Raw genomic sequence first — 19,630 nt, forward strand, 5'->3', positions numbered from 1 at the left:
TGTGATATATGATTTAGTATATTTTACTTTAATTATAAAATGTGTGCTTTTTAAAATATGTCATATTTGGACTATTTCTAAAAGTATATTACCATCAAATATTAAAGTAACAATACAAATTTAACATAACACGTGGATAATTAAATGATGAAATGATTAACATTTGTGAAAAATTTGTGTATATTGACAGGCAAAAGGATCAAACGTGTATATTTCAGCTAATAGAAGATTAAATATGCATAGTCAAATATGACAACGATTAAAATTATAATTTCCTAATAATTTGGGGGCTAAAAATATTGTTAAACCTATCACAAATATTCTCTTACTCATTTAAAATTATGTGGAAGGAAAAAGATAAAATAATGTAATTACTATCTTTGTTTTAAGTTTGATTTAGGAAATCTCAGTTCAACGTCAATATATTTCTACAATTGTATATAAGATTTTCCTTTTCTGCATCTTCTTTCTTTTAAACTTTATTGGTCTTTTATATTATAGTGGAAAAGTTTGTGTGTTAATATCACTCGCAGATAGCATAAAAACGAAAATCTTCATAGGCTAAAAGTGGATAAATATTCTGTTCATTTTTATGACAGATCAGAATTTTTCTTTAGCTTCAAATGAAAGACGGTGATGTGTGAAGTGTGAACCCTTGAATCTCTTATTATTATTTTTTGTTTTATTCACTTTTTGTTAACCATAGAGTATATATATATATTATTAAGAGAAAATTATGTGTACTCAGAAAATTGTACTATTAAATTTGTGAGAGAAAGCACGATAATTTTTTAATTATTACCTTTTTTGATTATTTTTTTTACCCTTTTCTCGAAGCTCTCACTTCGACTTCACAACTTTAAGATTGAAAGTGAGGGGTGCTTACCATCGGAACAACTCTCTCTTGTCAACTCTTTACCTTTTATTATGGGGATTGTTGGAATAATTGGAGAATGAAATAGTTTTTAGATAATGGTAGTATCTTTTTACCCGAATAGTGAGTACATAATGTTATTCTTATACTTATCTTTTTCATTCTCTCTTTTCACTATTCTTGTTCTTTTATTATTATTGAATTTTAGAAGTCTCCCAAATAGATAAATCTTTGCATGCAAAACCTATTGTTGTCTTATAAAAAAAATCAAAATTTGCTTAAGATCCATGGATACAATTTCCTCCTTGTTCCAACTTGTGTACCACATTAAGAAGTCATTTGATAAAGTGTATAAATATAATACTGAAAGGTGTATTAGTAATGTTGTTATTAGTTATGCTAATATTACTTCTTATATACTATTTGATTTAATGTATTAAAAATAACAAATAACTAAATATTTGTTTAGAAAAATATCCTCCACATTCTTTAGCTTTGGAAAATGGAAAATATCTTGATAGGGATTTGAGGAGTAGTTATGTCATTAATCAATCTAATGCACGTGTTGAAACGGAAAAATTGAACCAAAAGTTAATACTACAATTGGAGCAACAATTCGAAGATTGATGGTTTAATCCGAAATACTGAACCGAAGTTTCGGTACGCTCCAAAAAATCGAAATACCCAACCGAAGTACCGCACGCCCCTATTTCCAAGTTCCAACTCTTCTTCATATCCTGTGATTTAAGCTCTGTTATTGAGCTAACATAGACCCCAAAAAAAATACAATATCTCATATCATTTTTACTTTAACTCAAGTATGAGAGATTGTTTTATTCAATTCAACTGCATCCAAAATGGCCAGAGGACAATAAATCCAATGTCTCTATTGCTTCATTAGATAACTGTCAACTTTATGATAGCATAATTGCCAAGTAAAAAGAATTATGTTGCTAAAATAATAAAAGAAAAAGGAACTAACCACAAAAGAAGTTCCTCTTTTACATTACTCCATTGAACTCTCCACGGACACTGAGAGCTTCTCTTTAATTGCAAACTCCATCCAACCAAAACCACAAAAAAGGAGAGAGAACCAAAAAAAAAAAAGAGAGAGGAAAGATTTAAAGACTTTTCTGCTCCCCCCTCTCCACTCTGTTGCTCCCACCGCACTATAGCTCAAGGATATTCACAAGACGACCAAAAAGAAACAGCAATATCCAAAATATTTCTCGTGCAACTTCTGCCATGGCTAGAGGTGCTCCATATGACCACCACCCTAAGCATCTTCTTTCCACTCCCTTCACCAAGGCTTTCATGCTGCTCTGAAGTCTTTTGATAATTTCTGATAGTATTTTATTTGCTGCATCCACCCCAAGAAGAAAAAACAGAAGCAGTAAAAAAAGAGACCATGATAGGATTTACCATACAATCATAAATGATACCAGGTCACGGAATCAGATGTACCTCGTCGGAGACAGATGGAGAAACTTTTTCCAGAGCGCGTTTGAAATGTGACTCCTTAATAATCGATGATGTGTCACCACAACTTGTGGCCATGGCTGTCAATTTATCTTCAAGTGCAACCATTGCAGCTTCATTCATCTAGCACATTTAAGCGATTACTAAAAGTCAATAAAGGAAACGCACCATCGATAAAGTACCAACCATGACAAGTTCCATAGGTTTCATTTATTATTATTATTATTTATTTATTTATTTATTTGGGGGGGGGGGGATAAAGGGGAATATAGTAAAGGCAGGTAAAGCAAGCATGTTAAGACAAAAGATGAACAAACCAGTGCTGCTAGGTCTGCTCCACTAAAATTTTTGCAGGCATCATCTCTTCCAATGGTCATCAAGTCGACACTAGAATCTATAGGTTTTTTCCGGGCAAGAGCTTTTAAAATTAGTACACGCTCATCTGGACTAGGTAGAGGGACATATAGGAGTCTCCCTAGCCTTCCAGGTCGAAGAATAGCTTGGTCCATGACTTCAGGCCTGCAAACATGATAACATAAATAAGAACCAAAATAGGATGTGATGACTTCCAATCTTCATTTCAAAAACCAAAGTCACAATATCTAGAAGAATGAAAAATACCTATTTGTGGCACCAATCACATAAACACCTTTTCGCTGATCGGCACCATCTAGTTCTATTAGTAGCTGCAATAATTAGAGAAGTTACATTTGCATAGGTTAAGAAGAATATAATGTCAACTTTTGACAAGAACATATGCCCAATCATTCAAACCTGATTCAAAAGCCTTTCAACGACCCAACCTCCTTCCTTACCACGCTTAGTTGTCAAGGCATCCATCTGTAAAATATGAAAGGATAAAAACAGATGTAAAAGAGAAGGAAAAAAAGGTTGACAATCATGTATTTTCCACAAAAGTTCTATTTTTCCTTTTTCTATTATTACTCACTCCGTCCACTTTTACTTGTCTACTATACTAAAACAGATGTCCGCTTTTACTTGTCCGGTTTGGAAAACCAAGAGACAATTTAACATTTTATACCTTTTTTACCCTTACTATTAAGTACTAATCATTTCCAATTCATTTCCCAAATGAGTGAGGATGACTTACAATAAGGGTGATATAGTAAAATTACCATTTTATTTATTGTGTCTTAAGGGGTGTGACAAGTCAAACAGGGACACAAGGAGTAATTTTTTTGTGTAATCAAACCTCACGACAAAACTTCGCACTCGTATTTGAACACTGTACTATGTATTAGACTTTGTGGCAAGCATCTTATAAGTGCACTAGATTTTGAAAGTTTCTATCTTTGTCTATTCTATTAAATTAATTTGGGTACTGAAGCAACACTGTAAACACTCTCATATCTGAACACACTGTACTATGTGTTAGACTTTGTAGCAAGCATCTTACAGATGCAGGTAAATTTTCGAAGGAAATAAAAATGAGTAAAAGCTTCTGCAGTACTTTTGGAGGTGGACGGACTAATAAAATGAGAAGATGACAGAGCTAAGTGTGTTTAAGTTGGAAAGAGTGACAAGCACCTCATCGAAGAATAGAATGCATGGAGCACATGTCCTTGCACGGGTAAATAATGTCCGAATAGTTAGCTCACTTTCACCAACATACTTGTTCAAAATTTCAGGTCCCTGGATGGAGATAAGCATAAGAAAACATGACATGCCTCAGTCGTGCAAAACATTTGAACAAAAGAGTCATTAAGAACATAGAAATTTGCAGGAACCTTAATGTGTATAAAATTTGCTCCAGCTTCATTAGCAACAGCCTTGGCAATTAATGTTTTACCGCATCCTGGGGGGCCATAAAGCAAGAATCCTGTTTCCAAGTCCACTCCAAAACCCTGAATATGAAACAACTTTTAGAAGTTTTATACTCGGTGTACTCATAGGAAAAATTAACAAACAATTTGAGGTTAAGGCACTAGAAGCCAGCACATAACTGGTCCTAACTTGGACTTTTACAATCAACAACTAATAGCTTACTAAACTTGTAACACAGAGGATGCTTGCTAAAGGAAATGCATGAATTTTACAACCAAAGGGCAAGTATTTATTTGTTAGTGAATCCTCCCAACGACCTTTGCAATCATCAACTGATAGCTTACTAAACTTGTAACACAAAGGATGCTTGCTAAAGGAAATGCATGAATTTTACTAAGTCCTGTCCAAAGGGCAAGCATTTATTTGTTGGTGAATCCTCCCGACCTAGTAGCAGTGTTCCCGATGAACATAAGTCCCATCGGACATTTGCAGCTACAGTTGTGACAAAGTTGGGCGCATTGGTAGGACCAAGGATACAATTATATAGTTAAGAGAAAGTATAAGTGATCACACCAAAAAGAACACATAGTCCTCCAGCACATTATGCTCAGGAGTGTGGAGAAGATGATGGAAAGCTCTTCACTAGTTAAAAAAGATATGTAACAGTACAACTCTGGTATTCCATGCCGCAGAGAAGTTCTATAAGGATGGCAACAAAACTCCACCTTAACATTGATAATTTAAAGATCATCTGCAATGGAATAAACAGCCAGCTTAAACTTGGCCAAAGAAGGAGATGAATGCCCAAAGAAAGAAGATGGACAAAATAAACAAATATATAAAAGCACCCAACATGAGATAAAGTGAAAGGAAAAAAGCATCACATAAGGAGGTCTTAAATGAAAATTATCATGCCAATCAGCTGACAAACCAGTGTGGTATTTATATCTTAATATTCAACATAATTTAAGAGAATTACTGACCATGTAATCTTTAGGATTCTTTATACGCCTGACAATGTAACGGTCAAAGTCATGTCTTAACGAATCAAGGCCTCCAACATCTTCCCACTTTACATTTGGGATAGCGGAGAAACCTTCTCTTCTAGATGAAGGTTGAACCAATTTAGCTGCTTCCTGCATATTATCAAATGAGTATTAGCATGCTGCATGAAATACCTTGTTTCAGATTTTACATGGAAGATAATCTCATACCCAGAAAGAGAGTATCAGATACTAGATCACTAAACAACTAAATATATATTAAACATGCCAAACTTAATCCCCTTTTTCGATAAGGGCGGTGTTCGAGACAACTTCTTGCACCTGATTAGTTCACTGGTTACCTGCTACTTCCACAAGTTAAGTTCCGGGGTAACTCCATACACCAAAGACTTAGAAAAATGGAAGAAATCAACTAACTCTTTTGTGCCTTTGTTGGAACTTGAACCCTGGTCATGAACCCTAGGTTATATCCTTGATCGCCTTACCCATATATGTATTGTTTAATTCTCTTAACATGTACGAGTTTCATGTGATAATGCTCTTAAAGGATGATGTGCCCTCCTTTTTAGACTGCCAAACTTGATCTGGAATTTCTAAGTCTAAAAGGAGGATGCATCATCCTTTAAGAGCATTACCATGTGAAGCTTCTAAACATTAAGTGAATTAAAAACACGGGTAAAGCAATTTATTATAGAATATTAAACTGTGAAACTCAAAACCAACCACTACAATTATGAGACAGTAGAAAAGGTGGCTTTTGAAGATGCATGTAAACAGAAACCCATGGTTCATCTGTAGTTTAAGCGACAGGATATAAAATGTCAAATGACAATTACATACAGCAATTAAGGGTCACAAGTCACAACCTAATATTTTTTCTCATAAAGATAAATCAAGATTCTCTGCATCATACCTCAAAATCAGCCATAAAAATGCTGAGCTTTTCCATCTCTTCAGGTGACCATGGCTTTCTCCACCATTCTTCGGTATCCTCACCATCTGACAATTCTCTTGAAAGCTCAGCCTTCCTCACGTCTATTATCCTCTTCATTGCCAAGTTACCTGCCTTGTTAGTTAGAGCAGCCAAGTCTGCTCCAACAAATCCTGGGGTTGAGCTAGCTATCTTCATGAGATCAAACGCACCTTCAACTCTTAGGTTACGAGTAAGCACAGACAAAATTTGCACCCTAGCATTTTCATCTGGAATACCCAAGGCGATTTCACGGTCAAATCGTCCAGGCCTCCTCAATGCTGGGTCAATAGCGTCAGGTCTATTTGTGGCCCCAATTACTAGGACATAGCCAGGTCCACCATTAGATCCATCTGATTTTGCTTCACTATTTCTTTTATCAGTGGGTAGAGCAGTTCCCTCTGCTTCATCAGGTTTTACAAGTCTATGTGACTCATCCATGCACGTCATCAGCTGTGTTACAATACGCCGCTCCATTTCTCTCTGTAAATTTTCTCTTTTGGCAGCAATTGCATCAATCTCATCAATAAACACAATAGAAGGTGCTGTCCGGTATGCTTTTGAGAACAGTTCCCTTATGTTCTCTTCTGATGCACCTGAAATGGAGAACTACCCAATTAAAATCCCCTTAATTGAAAGCAATAAGGAAACGCGCACCCACTCCTTCTTAGAACACTCAAGACTGTCATAATACTTAATGATGCATCATAATTGCTGCTAAAATAACAGGCTTACGGATTCCTAGAATATACTCGCATACTCATTTTCTAAGGGGGAACACACCTCAAATATTATTAGTAACTCCATGCTACAAAATGCCTGCTAATAGAAAATTAGTAACGTAAAACAAAATCAAACATCAAACAGTTAGCTTCACCTGTAATTCCAGAAACCAATTATGTGATAAATTACGCTTGCAAAGATAGAATCATGATGTGAACGATTATAAGAAGATCAAAGAATCAGTTTCACCTGAAACTCCAGAGACCAACTCAGTAGCAGAAAGTTTGTAGAATGGAACTCGAGTCTCATTGGCGATAGCATGAGCTAGCTTTGTTTTACCACAGCCTGGTGGGCCGTGTAAGAGTATCCCTGACATAGGCCTAACTCCAAGATGCTTAGTCAGCTGAGGATGGTACAATGGAACAATCACCTCCATTTTCAATTCCTCCAACACTCCATCCATTCCTCCTAAATCCTTAAACCTTGGCCCATCAACATTCCCATCACTATCCCCAAACCTTTCCCCCTCTCGTCCTCCTCCTCCTAAATCCCTAGTGGCTCTGTTTCTTCGTTGTCCTCCTTTAGACATATCATTCTTCCTTTTTTCATTATTATTGTCATGAACCATCTCGTATTCAATCTTTTTTGACTGGGGAGTATTATTCACCTGTTGATTGTAGGTATGCCGAAGCATAGACTTCATTAAATCGGGCTTTTCTTCCAATTTCTCTCCGTAAATAGCATCGGAAGACGAAGAAGAGTAAGAATCATCACTATCGGAGGTACTGGCGAGAGTCGTTGACGACGAACCGTCCCCTTCCTGCTTTTTTTTTTGGCTATTCACTATGTGTTTCTTCTCAAGGAGCTGCAAACGCTGCTCGCTGCTGTCTCTTTTTGGCTTCTTTTTCGGAGGCGTTACTTCTTCAATTGAGTTAGGGTTAGAGGTCTGGAACTGTAGAACATCTTGGACCCGTTTAGTAAACGGCAGTAACTTTTCGCGGGAATACTTGTGATAAGATGAACGGAGGTGGTTGACGAGATCTTCAACGGATAGATAATTGTTCTTACAGGACTCAATGTGGCCGCGAAGCTCTCGATCGAACGACGACGAAAGTGACCTCCTTCCACCACCACCGCTGCCGCGTCCTCCCCTTCCCATATCTTTTCTGCCGGCGGCCGATGCTTACTGCTAAGGTTTAACAATTTTCTCTTTTTATCGGCACTTCGACAAGGATTTACACTCCATTTGAATGCTGGTTTTCTTATTTATTTTTTAATGATAATTTTATTGTTTGGTTTGATTATATCACAACTAATAAATTTACGAAAATATCTATAATTATTATAAATATTAACAATAATAGCAGAATGAGCTCTTATATTTGGTTTCGTTTGTAAGTTGGATCCTTGTACTTATGACTTTGTCAACTGAACTATTAAACTCACCGAAACATAATATTTTAAACCCCTTTCTCATTCGATGCATGCAAGTATAGTAAACTCGTTTTACAAGTGGAATTCCATGTTATTTTTAGTGACACATAAGATATTAAATGTTAAAAGAAAAGTATACTTTTCTAAATTCTGAAAATGTTGAACATTATGTTCTTCATATTTTCTCCCAAATTAAGAATCAAATTCATGCTAAATAGATCAAATTCTTGTCTATTTGACTTGAATTTTACATTACAAATTCACAAATACAAACCCAACAAATTCTCATTACAATTTTGAATTAATTTCATAAATTAACAAAACACATTTATTGTTCTTCAAGCTTCCTCAAGCTTATCAATGAAATTTTTCAATATTCAATATCACCTTTCACATTATACAAACAAGATTCAAAAGATACTCACAAAATTAAAACTTTCAAGAATGAAAACGTGGCGTAACAAAAAATGATCAAGGAAGGCATTGATTGTAGAAAAAAAAAATGAAAAAGCATTCAGAGATAGGGATAAAAAGTTTGGTTGGGAGAGAAAGGGGGGGTTAATGTTAAGAAGATGAAGAAGGGGTGGATATGATGGGTGGATCCATAGAAGAAGAAAAAGAGGGCTGGGAAGAAGAAAGCTGAGGGTGTAAGCGTGTGTATGGGGGGTGGGGGTAGGGGTGGGCATAAAATACCGGAAACCGAATTATCGAATCGAACCGACGATTTCGGTATTTCGGTATTCGGTATTCGGTACTTCGGTTCGGTATTCGGTACCGAAATTTAATATTTCGGTATTTCGGTTTCGGTTTCGGTTTCGGTATTTATAATTTTCCCGTTCGGTATTCGATATTTACCGAATACCGAAATTATTTCTGTTGGGCCCCTTAAAAGATGACTTTTAAACATAAAGGCTACAGGCCCATTCCTATAATTTAACTTGAAGTCCAGCCCAGTTTAACAGCCCAATTAAGTAGTTTTTCATTCACTACATCTAGCCCAATTGAACAAGGGTTCCTAACTTCCTATGCTTCTCTACAGCAATAGAAATGGCAGAAACGACTGCATCTCTTTTCTCCTGGAGCCTCTGAAGTGAAGCATGCTCTTTAGCAATAACAGTTGCTTGATGCTTCTCCAACATCTCTGTAGATTGAACAATTTTTGTCTCAAACTCCTTCTCTTGGTCTTCCAGTTCAGTGAAACGCCTCTTCAAGGACTTCTGAAGCCCATGAAAGTGTTCTTCAAGTTGCTTCCATTGCAAGTTGAGAGTAACAGCACGACGACTTTCCAACTCAGCCCTTCAGCTTCACCTTCACCGCTTCACGCCGCCATCCGCTTCACTTGAAGGTAAGTTCTCTTTGCTTCTTCTCTTCCTCTTCCTCTTCCAGTCTTCCTTCACATTCTGTCTCTATTTCTCCCCAAATAATACGCGTACCCTAAATTCCATTTCAAATAGATTATGAAGTTTTTGTCCTTTTTTGAGTTTAGTTAAAAAAAGTGGACAAATATATCTATACACCACGATTTCTGACTTGTGTGTTCTGAAATCTAAACCCATATACGAATTGCTTCTCACTCAGCAAAATACCACACTGACTTGTGTGTTCTGAACCAAGACTCACATATTTGTTGTATTGACATTTTCTGAACCAAGACTCACATATTTGTTGTATTGACATTTTCTGAACCAAGACTCACACAAGACACAACACTTGCCTCCTAACTGTAAGTCATGCCATCCCTCCTTCTAATAACTACTCTTAATTTTTGTATATGGGAATGTGAATTTTTTATTTTATTTTTGTGATTCTGCATATTTTTTGTCTGTTTTGAATGATTGTTAATTTATGTCTTAAGATTGAGCAGGTTTCATTTTTTATATACTATAAGTGAAGAGGAGGAATTCTATGATACCATCAAAATGTGCACTGCCGACAAAGCCCCTGGAACTAATGGATTCACTATGGCCTTCTTTCAAGAGGCTTGGGAAATAATTAAAAAGGAGGTCATTGAGGCTATGATTCATTTTCACCACAACTATCATATGGTTAAATATGTTAATACCTCATTCATTGCTTTGATTCCTAAAAAGATTGGGGCAGTTGAGCTCAAGGATTACAGAGAAATCAGCCTTATTAGCAGTGTTTACAAAATTGCTTCTAAGCTTTTGGCAAAAAGACTTAAAACTGCTATTTGAAGCTAGTCTCTGGTAGCCAGAACGCCTTTGTCAAGGGAAGGCAAATCACTGATGCAATCCTTATTGCTAACGAGGCAGTGGACTGGAGACTCAAAGTTGGAAAGCCAGGGGTGCTGTTTAAATTGGTTATTGAAAAAGCTTTTGACAAAGTGAGTTGGTCCTATTTGATCAATATGTTGAGACACACAGGATTTGAGGAGAGATGGTTAAGATCGATTAAATTTTGTATCTCAACTGCAAGAGCCAAGTACTCTGTTTTGGTGAATAAGGTGCTAGTGTTGCAGCTGAAGTATTTTGTTGCTGTTGTTGCATGTTGTATGCTGTTGCAGGTGCTGTTGTTGTGTTGCTCCTGCCAATTTTGTGCTGCTGCAGGTGTTGCCGTGTTGTTGTTGCAGGTTGTTGCTGTTTTGGTGGCTGTTGTAGGAAGCTGCTGCAGGTGGTGGTGTTTTTGTGTGTAGTGTGCTGCTGTTGCAGCATGCAGCAGGTGTAGTGTTGCATCTTATGTTTGTTGTTGTGTGTTGCAGCTGAAGCACTTTGTTGCTGTTGTTGCCTTTTAGTTTTAGGTTTTATTTTAAGATGGTTTGTGTCTACTTATCTTGTAAAAAATGTGCTTGCATTTGTGTTGATCTTATAAAATGCAGAAATTTGGGTATTACCGAATACCGTATCGAACCAAATTTTTATTTACCGATTACCGAATTACCAAACCGAAGTTTGAAAGTTTGGTATTTGGTATATACTTTGAATTACCGATTACCGAATTATCGAATCTACATTTTGAAAATACCGAACCGAATACCGAACGCCCAGCCCTAGGCGGGGGCGAGGGTTGGACGTGTGATTATTTTTTTAATTACAATTTTTTTCAATTTTTTTTAATTTTAATAATTTGTTAATGTAAAATATTTAATATCACTCGCTTTAAAATACGTGTAATGACGCATTTTTTCAACTCAACAACATTAGTGCCACGCAAGTTCAGTCAATGATTAGAGGGGTTTGAAATATTGTGTTTTGGTGAGTTGAATGGTTCAGTTGATAAACTCATAAGTATAAGGGTCCAACTTACAAACGGAGCCAAGTATAAGGGTATCTCAGGTCATTCCGCCAATAATAATTGAAGAGATAATTTCAATTTGAAATCCCTAGAACCTTTAATTGAAGAGATAATGAGCACAATTGAAGAGAAAATTTTAATTTGAGATCCCTAAAAACTTCAAAAATTATTGCGGAAGAGAATGAGTAATACGATAATGAAAGCAGTAGATATATTATGGTAACGTTTAATAAAAAATAAAGGATAAATTAAAATTATTTAAAATTAAATAAGAATATAATTAAAAAATAAAGAAATAAAACATGGGATACCACTAAATTGGTGGTTTCAAAAAATAAGGATTTTTATGGTTACAGAACCATGAAACCTAACCATATAATTAAAGAAACAATTAAAACAAACATAATTTTCTTATTAACCGTACCATACTATACCACTAAAAACCACCGTCCAAACAAGTTTTTAGGCTTAAGATAGTCCTTTATTTTTTAGTTTGGACTTTGGACTCAGAGCCCGTAGAGATTACTTTTGAATGTTTGGCTAACTAACTTAGGATCTTTTTGGAAAGTCACCCTGGTAATTGAATTTGGTGTAATTAGGTGTTACTTGATCAACATGTAAGCAGGTGTAATTACACTATCCAATTCACAATGGGAGGTTGTGAATTGCTGGTAATTATATGATGTAATTACATGTTGATTACTTTTGATTTTTTTTTTATTTCAATTTTTATTTTTAATTAATTTTTTTATTTTTATTATTATAAATTCTTTTTATTTTTATTATTCTATTTTAAAATATATTTTATTTTATAATATTTATTTTTCATTTCCTTCTCATTCTCCACATTTACTTCATGTGATTCCATGCAATTTTTCATATTATCTTTTTTATTTATTTATATTTATTTTTTTCATTTGAATGATTTTATTAGTATTCTAATTTTTAAATTAAAGTTGAATTCATTTTTGAATAGAGTTATAAACTTATGTTTTTTTCTTTTTAAATCATATTTATGTACGTTATGTTGAAATTTGACATACCAGTATTATGTTAAATTTTTATTTTGAATTTAGAACTTATGTTATATTTTTAGTTTTCTTTCTTTTAGTAGTATTGACTTGGTATTTAATATTACAGGCCATTTATTTTTTAATTAGATTTGATAGATTGTCTTTTTGTCAATTATTTTAATAACTTTACTATGATATTATATTTTTAATATTTAATATTTTTGTCAAACATGCATTTCATGATGTTCGTATAAATATTTTATTTTAGTTTTCATAATTAATTTAATTAAAATATATTAATTGGAAAAATATAAATTGATTTTTTATAATATTAGTTAAGAACATATGTTTACTAATTAATATATTTTCAAAAGATAATATATATCTTAAATATTTAATTTAATATTATTTATAAATACTCTTATTTGTCTAATATAAATTTTTAATTTTAGATAATTAATTTTTATTTTTAAAATCTAATATAATCTTGTAATTACACTGGTGCAGCCAAACAACACACTTGTAATTACATTGTGACAACAAACAAATCAGAGTAATTACTAGGTTGTGTAATTACTAGCTTGGTAATTACTACCCTAATGATTACATCAATTCTAATTACTAGGTGGTTTTCTAAATAAACCATTAAAGTTGTGCTTAAAATAAGCTTAAAAAAAGAAAAAGTTATTTAAATATATAACTTGTTTTATCATATTTTTTAAAAAAAATTACCATTTGGAAAAATTATAAAAACTTTACTCTATTCTATTGTCGGATACATCACTTTATGCGATGTATAGATCGGATATATCACTTTATGTGATGTTTTGGGACATCGGACACATTACTTTACGCAGTGTATCGGATCGAATACATCACTTTATGTGAATATCGAAACGTCGGATACACCACTATGAAATTTGTGTAATCCTTCCAAAAAATAATTGAACATATTTGACTTAGTTATTTTAGATGAGCTAAGTCAAACAGACTCTCAAAATATTAGTATACATTTGGTTTGACTTTAAATTTTGTCTTTTATTACATTGATAGTACATGTTCTTGGTTTGGGCAAAAAATGATTCAAATTGGAAAATTAAATTAACATTTATTTGGTTTAATTTTATATTTTTAAAAATTAATATTATATAGTTTGATTTTGATTTCATTTTCAAAAATCGAAGAAAAAATTGAGCCGAATCGATTGTTGACACCCAATTTTGATCATCTACAACACAAATTAGTTATCGAGCTTCTTCAATTTTGAACATTTTAAATAATTAGCTTTTATAAAAAATTAAAATATTTTCATGTTTTTCTTAATTAATTTTGTCATTTTATAATCTTAGGATATATATAGTATATCCTTAATTACTATTTTGTGATTATTCGAAAAATCATCTCAAAAAGATTTTAATTTTATTATTTATTTCGTAAATTAGTAGATTATATTTTTAAATTAATTAAGTTAATTATTTTATCTTGTTATAATTAAGAAGCTTATTAATTAATTGATGTTTATTCGTCTTATTTTAATTTTAGCTGAATTTCCTAATTAAACTCAATCGACTAGATTCTTAATTTTTTGTCTATAATTGAAACCATGTGGCCCTTTTCTTAATTCCAAATGTAACCATTTTTAATCTCCCAAACCCCACTCAATTTCCAACCCAATCCAAAGCAATACATGCAACACACCCTTACACCCAGTGGCGGACCCAGAAATTTTATGAAGGGGGTTCAAAAAAAAAATTAAACATGCTAATCAGAAAAAAAAAAAGTGCTTATTCGGATTCGAACCCGCGAGCTGAGACAAACTAAGGCAAAATATTGAACTTCATTTGCCACTGAGCTAGTCCTTTGGCTTATGCTCAGGGGGTTCAATGTTAAATATATACACATAAATTAAAAAATTTATCTTATATATACAGTGTAATTTTTTAACGAAGGGGGTTCGGAACCCCCTGAATTGCACATGGGTCCGCCCCTGCTTACACCTATATTACACGTGACAACCCCACCCCACTTTCCATTCCTATATACAACTAGACTACACACTAACCAACATATAACCTACCCTATATCCTTACACGTGGAAACATTTTGCCAAGCCACTACAATATATATATGTAATATATATACTCCTGCCACAACTATTTCCAATATTATACAACCATACAACTACAACATATAGTACTAATTCCAACAACAATACATCATACACCATATACTTAGCATTACACTCTCCAATAGCCCACCAACAATTCCAAAAAGAATCCACCGATACAATACACCCAAACCTACGCATACATACACAGGCGTATATCTCGTATTCTTCTTCCTCACAACAGGCCCGACAACAGTACAAGCGTAGCCGTTCCAATAGTGATGATTTCGCCACTTAGAGCTTCAAAAGGGTTCTATCCATCTTTACCGTCCACCTTACTTGGAAATCATCTGAATCCGTTGAGCAAGGGAATAATTCTTACTAGTGGTTAACTTTGACTAGAACAGTAGCTTAAACTTGAGTGATTCTACTATTTTAGGATTATTTTATTCGTTGATAAATTTTTGCTTCATATTCTTTATCATTTAGCAATTGCTTTACAAATATTTAAATGCACTATTACTATGTTTAGTTCGGGTGCTAATTTTTGTCTTCATTTTCTGTATCATGTGAAACTCCATCCGAGTCCATCATGGACTCTTCTCCCCTTTGCATTTCGACTTGAGCCATCATGGCTCCCATTGCATCAAGTTCTTCATCGATCCAACGAAGTTGAAATGGAAGCTGATATACAGAGATATACATGTCAGTACAATGAAAAGCGGATGATATACAATTAATATAATTACTTATATACAGGATAAGCCTCTGGCAGAAATGCAAGGTAAGGCTGCGTACAATAGACCCTTGTGGTCGGGCCCTTCCCCGGACCCTGCGCATAGCGGGAGCTTAAGTGCACCGGGCTGCCCTTTTTTATATACAGGATAAATGGGCCTAAAACCCAAACTACAGGTGGTCCAACAACTTAGTTTAGGCGTATAGAAACTAAGTTTTGGGTTAGATTTTCATTACTTTATTCATTTATATTTATTTTTGTTTGTAATAATTTATTTTTGTATTTATGCTATTTATTTTGTTTAGTTATTAATTGTTAGTTAGGTTTAACTTCTTAAATTCTCCTAAAAAGGAACCATTTTTTTATGACTAATTTTATCCTTTGAAATGATTTTACCTAAGCGATATCTTTTAGTTAGTCATTTTTGGCCAAAAGTCCTCCTTTCAAAATATTTCAAACTATTTCAAATAAATTGTTCAAATGAACTATAGTATCTTTTCTTTCAATATTTTTTTAAATAGCCAAATAATTTATATGTTAGATAATCGCACGTTAGCGGTTATTTTAAGGACTAAAACCTTTTTAAAATAATAATATGAACTTCGTATCCTTTTTTTTAATTTTTAAGACTTATTTTTGTTAAAGTCTTTTAAATTAAAATTTTCTTAATTTCTTTATAAAAAATTAAGTGGTGACTCCTTTTTAAGTTGTTTTTTCCTAAAATCAATTTTAAACCCCGTCTTTTTTCTCGACATAACAGAAATGACGACTCCGTTGGGAAATTTAATAGGTTCTAACCATTAGATGTGATTATTTGGCCATGTAATAATGTTTATTTGTTATTATTTGTTTAATTTTTGTAAATTATAACTGTTGCACTTCATGACATTGAATTCCGCCAAATGACAAATAATTTGCATTAGGAATAAGGACGGTTACATGGTTATCCGCGGCTGTTCTTTCAGAAAATAATCATTTATTTCTTGAAGTAATAAATGAGTAGTTGATTCGTGGTCGTCCTACGCCGTTTATTATAATCACCCCGCAGTTTTTTCGACTCAGGTACCCGATTTCTTTTCAATGAGACGACTCTTTCTTGAACTATATCATAAACAAATCTTCTCCTCTACACCAATCACGAGTTTTTCCTTCGGTGCCATTGCTGGAGTGATGGGTACATGCTTCGCAGTACTGATTCGTATGGAATTAGCCAAAGATCACAATATTTTTGTGAACTTTAAGTTGAATATTCGTTGGTGTCGAAATGGAGTCTTCCAATTCAGAAAGACTGATCGGAAATCCAAAAGTTGCCGTGCATTTCTTTTTTATAGGTATACTTGAGCCTTCACTGACTTTATACAAACTAAAAAAAATCTCAGAACCCCGTAAACACCATAAAGTGTTGTTATATAAGATGAAGTTCAATCTAATAAGTACAGAATCAGGATTCAGTGATTTCAAACTCTCTAATGGTGATCGCTTAGAGCCCCCCTTCCATCAATAGGGACTCCCAAGCCATTGACCACACACCGTAGCATAGCCTTCCCCGCAGGAACATCCACAATAGATCCAGTGCGCTTGACAAGATCTCCTTATTTAATTGAAGTATCACTACCAAATACAACAATCCCTACATTCTCATTCTCAAGATTCAAGTTATTCAACTTTGAATAGACAGAGAGAGATGATATTCCAGTGGACCAAGAGCGTATTCATTCAAAGATCTGCTTATATATGTTTACTAAAAGACTGACTTCTATTCATTATTATTAGTTCAGCGGCGTAACTGCTCTTATCAGAAGGACAGGGCTACTATACTATATGGTAAAGATCTCCCACACCTAGACCAGAATTGTCACTAGAACGGACCACACAAATAACATCTTTCTGCCCGATGGGTCTACATCCATCCCTAAATGTCGTCGGCACCTTTATTTCCCACCAGTTTAAGAGCCCTATTTTCATCTAACTAAAAATATCGTATAAAGAAAAAACACGCCCTTATTAGCATATATATAGAAACAGAAAAAGAATCACCTTGATACTAAACCAGATCGAGCCCAGGATCTTCTTGAAAATGTAAAGTAATGGCGGGTGAATTAGTAGAATTTAAAGAGGGTACAATAGGCATTTCTCTCAATTTGGAATCAAAAACCCACTTTAGACCACCTAGCGTAGAGCGAAGCTAAATCCTTATTTAAACATTGACCTAAGTCGACCCAATACCGAAGGTATGTCGGGTCCATTAGAAAGACCACTTTGAGTCCAAAACAGCCCTCGGCCTAAACAGACGATCATACTTATGTGTTTAAATTTGAAGGTTGTATACATCATTTGGAAAACCATTATCCCTCGGGGTTGAAATTTTAATAGCCTAGTCCAGACGAAGAAGGATCTTTTCAAGCTTCTAATCTATGCAAAAGGCGTTGGCTTTTTGAGAATGAAGTATCTTTTACGAAGTCTTAGTTTAGAATTATACCCCTGTGTGAGACTGATTATTTATATCCATTTTCCTATTATGTATTCCCGTTCAGTTTATTCATAAAGTTTGTATAAATATGAGTTTTGGGGCAATAGAACGTTTTAAATGACATTATAAATTCTTCAAATCGCTAGGTCTACCCTTGGCACAAAAGGGTCACATATCTGTGTAGGAATCGCAATAACTGTTATCTACTATATGTTATAACTATTTTTGTGAATGTGTTGCTTCATTTGGAGACATGCTAGTCAGTTTTTTTCAAAATTTTTCCACAGCCTCATATGGACAAATATCAAGTCACTATCAAAAGTTCATCCAAACACTTGTCAAGTCTTAAGTTTCCCAATAAAATTCGAACTTTACTTTCAAATCTCAAATCATGTTCTCTTTCATCTCAAAAGGATTGATTTTTTATTCGGAAATAGATCCAAGCTATTCGAACTACGTAGGACCTGAATTCTCCTTAATGAGATACGTAGGCAACCGTTCAAGGCCCGATCTCTTTTTTTCAAAAGTTTATTTTTCCACCCTTTATTTTTTTACAAGAAAATACAAATTTCACACCAATAGATGTCGAGATACATCGTAAAAATGCAACAAAACCTCGATTCAACAATAATCAACCTTCCTAATTTATAAATCTCAAACCGAATTGGCAAAATCCTGTCAATTTATTCATTTTCTATACTTTTGGGCTAATTTATCTTCGAATGAAGCGACGCTTGTGTGGTTGTTACTTTGTGTGTGATATCTTGTATTATTTATCATCTCTAGAGACTAACATGTTTACCTTTTGAGTTATTCTTACTTACAGGTAATTAGAACTGATCTGTGTTGAGAAATGGCCGAACATCCATACTTCATGAGGTCTAAAGATCCCAAAGATTTCTTATCCGACCAAAGTCTGTCAAAAGACAAAGATAAAGTGACTAAAAATTGTGAGGACACTTATTTGACTGAAATTATTGTGGTAGACCCTGTCATCGCTGAGCAAATTAAGTTGATTGCACAACTAATGTAACAGATTACAAAAATGAAGGTTGAGATGCAAAAGACCCGAGATTTGACAAAACTAGCTATCGCCACTAACACTCTTGTTCCAAGCAATGAAAGGTCTCCACTTCATTTGCCTACTCGAAATCCAATACCTGAACAGTCCCCAAATAATCCACCCACTACAACAATCTTCCAACCTCCCACTATCGATTTAACTATCTCTAACCCACATCAGGCTAGCTGTTCATACCAGAAGCCACCTCTTCCTAAAACCCAAATGCCGGCATCTTCTAAACTTCCCTTTCGCATATCAAACCCCTATTCAAGGCATTCAAACCTTATCCATCATTCAACCCATATATTTAAAAGCCAATTTTCATGACCCAATGCTATCAGAACCATACCTTTCCTTCACCACATATCTCGAAACCAACCACTATGAGGAGAAGGAGAAAGAGTGGAGGGCCAAAGAAGATATGACTCAGTAGAACATGAGGGACGAAATTGCAAAAGCAATAAAAGAGTTTCATTACACCCCAGATGTTATGGGGATCAATTATGAAGACTTGAGCATTTATCCGAATTTGGATCTTCCAGAAGGGTTCAAAGTACCAAAATTTAATATTTTTAGTAGATTTGGAAATACCCTAGTTCATGTGAGGGTTTATTGCGACCATCTTATAGAAGTTCAAAAAAATGAGGCGTAGTTGATACGACTTTTTAGCCGAAGTCTGAGCGGAGAAGCATTGGAATGGTTTACTTCTCAAGAAATGAA

General features: G+C 34.2%; 1 protein-coding gene across 2 annotated transcripts; it reads right to left on the bottom strand.

The window, feature by feature from the left end:
• Window positions 1–1,420: 1,420 nt before the first annotated feature.
• On the bottom strand, window positions 1,421–8,076 carry LOC129887038 (cell division control protein 48 homolog C). 2 transcript variants are annotated; one of them, XR_008766282.1, is made up of 11 exons: window positions 7,085–8,076; window positions 6,056–6,708; window positions 5,122–5,274; window positions 4,102–4,218; window positions 3,902–4,006; window positions 3,128–3,193; window positions 2,975–3,039; window positions 2,671–2,872; window positions 2,339–2,476; window positions 1,857–2,234; window positions 1,421–1,611 (listed from the first exon to the last, which is right to left on the bottom strand). XR_008766282.1 is itself a non-coding variant. In XM_055961980.1 (10 exons), exons 1-10 carry the CDS (start codon window positions 7,992–7,994, stop codon window positions 2,187–2,189), a joined length of 2,457 nt encoding a protein of 818 aa, XP_055817955.1. In that variant the 5' UTR covers window positions 7,995–8,076; the 3' UTR covers window positions 1,733–2,186. The 2 variants fall into 2 exon arrangements, 1 of the variants encoding a protein (XP_055817955.1); XM_055961980.1 differs by lacking the exon at window positions 1,421–1,611 and having other exon boundaries at window positions 1,733–2,234.
• Between the last annotated feature and the right edge of the window lie 11,554 nt (window positions 8,077–19,630).

Source organism: Solanum dulcamara, chromosome 4, assembly GCF_947179165.1.
Source record: "Solanum dulcamara chromosome 4, daSolDulc1.2, whole genome shotgun sequence".
Lineage (NCBI taxonomy): Eukaryota > Viridiplantae > Streptophyta > Magnoliopsida > Solanales > Solanaceae > Solanum > Solanum dulcamara.

Excerpts from the sequence above, each read along its gene's own strand:
- LOC129887038 (XM_055961980.1), bottom strand. The coding sequence starts at position 7,994 with ATGGGAAGGGGAGGACGCGGCAGCGGTGGTGGTGGAAGGAGGTCACTT. Across the intron at positions 3,194-3,901 it reads GCATTCTATTCTTCGATGAG|ATGGATGCCTTGACAACTAA; the intron begins GTGCTTGTCACT and ends CATATTTTACAG. Across the intron at positions 2,235-2,338 it reads CTCCATCTGTCTCCGACGAG|CAAATAAAATACTATCAGAA; the intron begins GTACATCTGATT and ends GGGTGGATGCAG.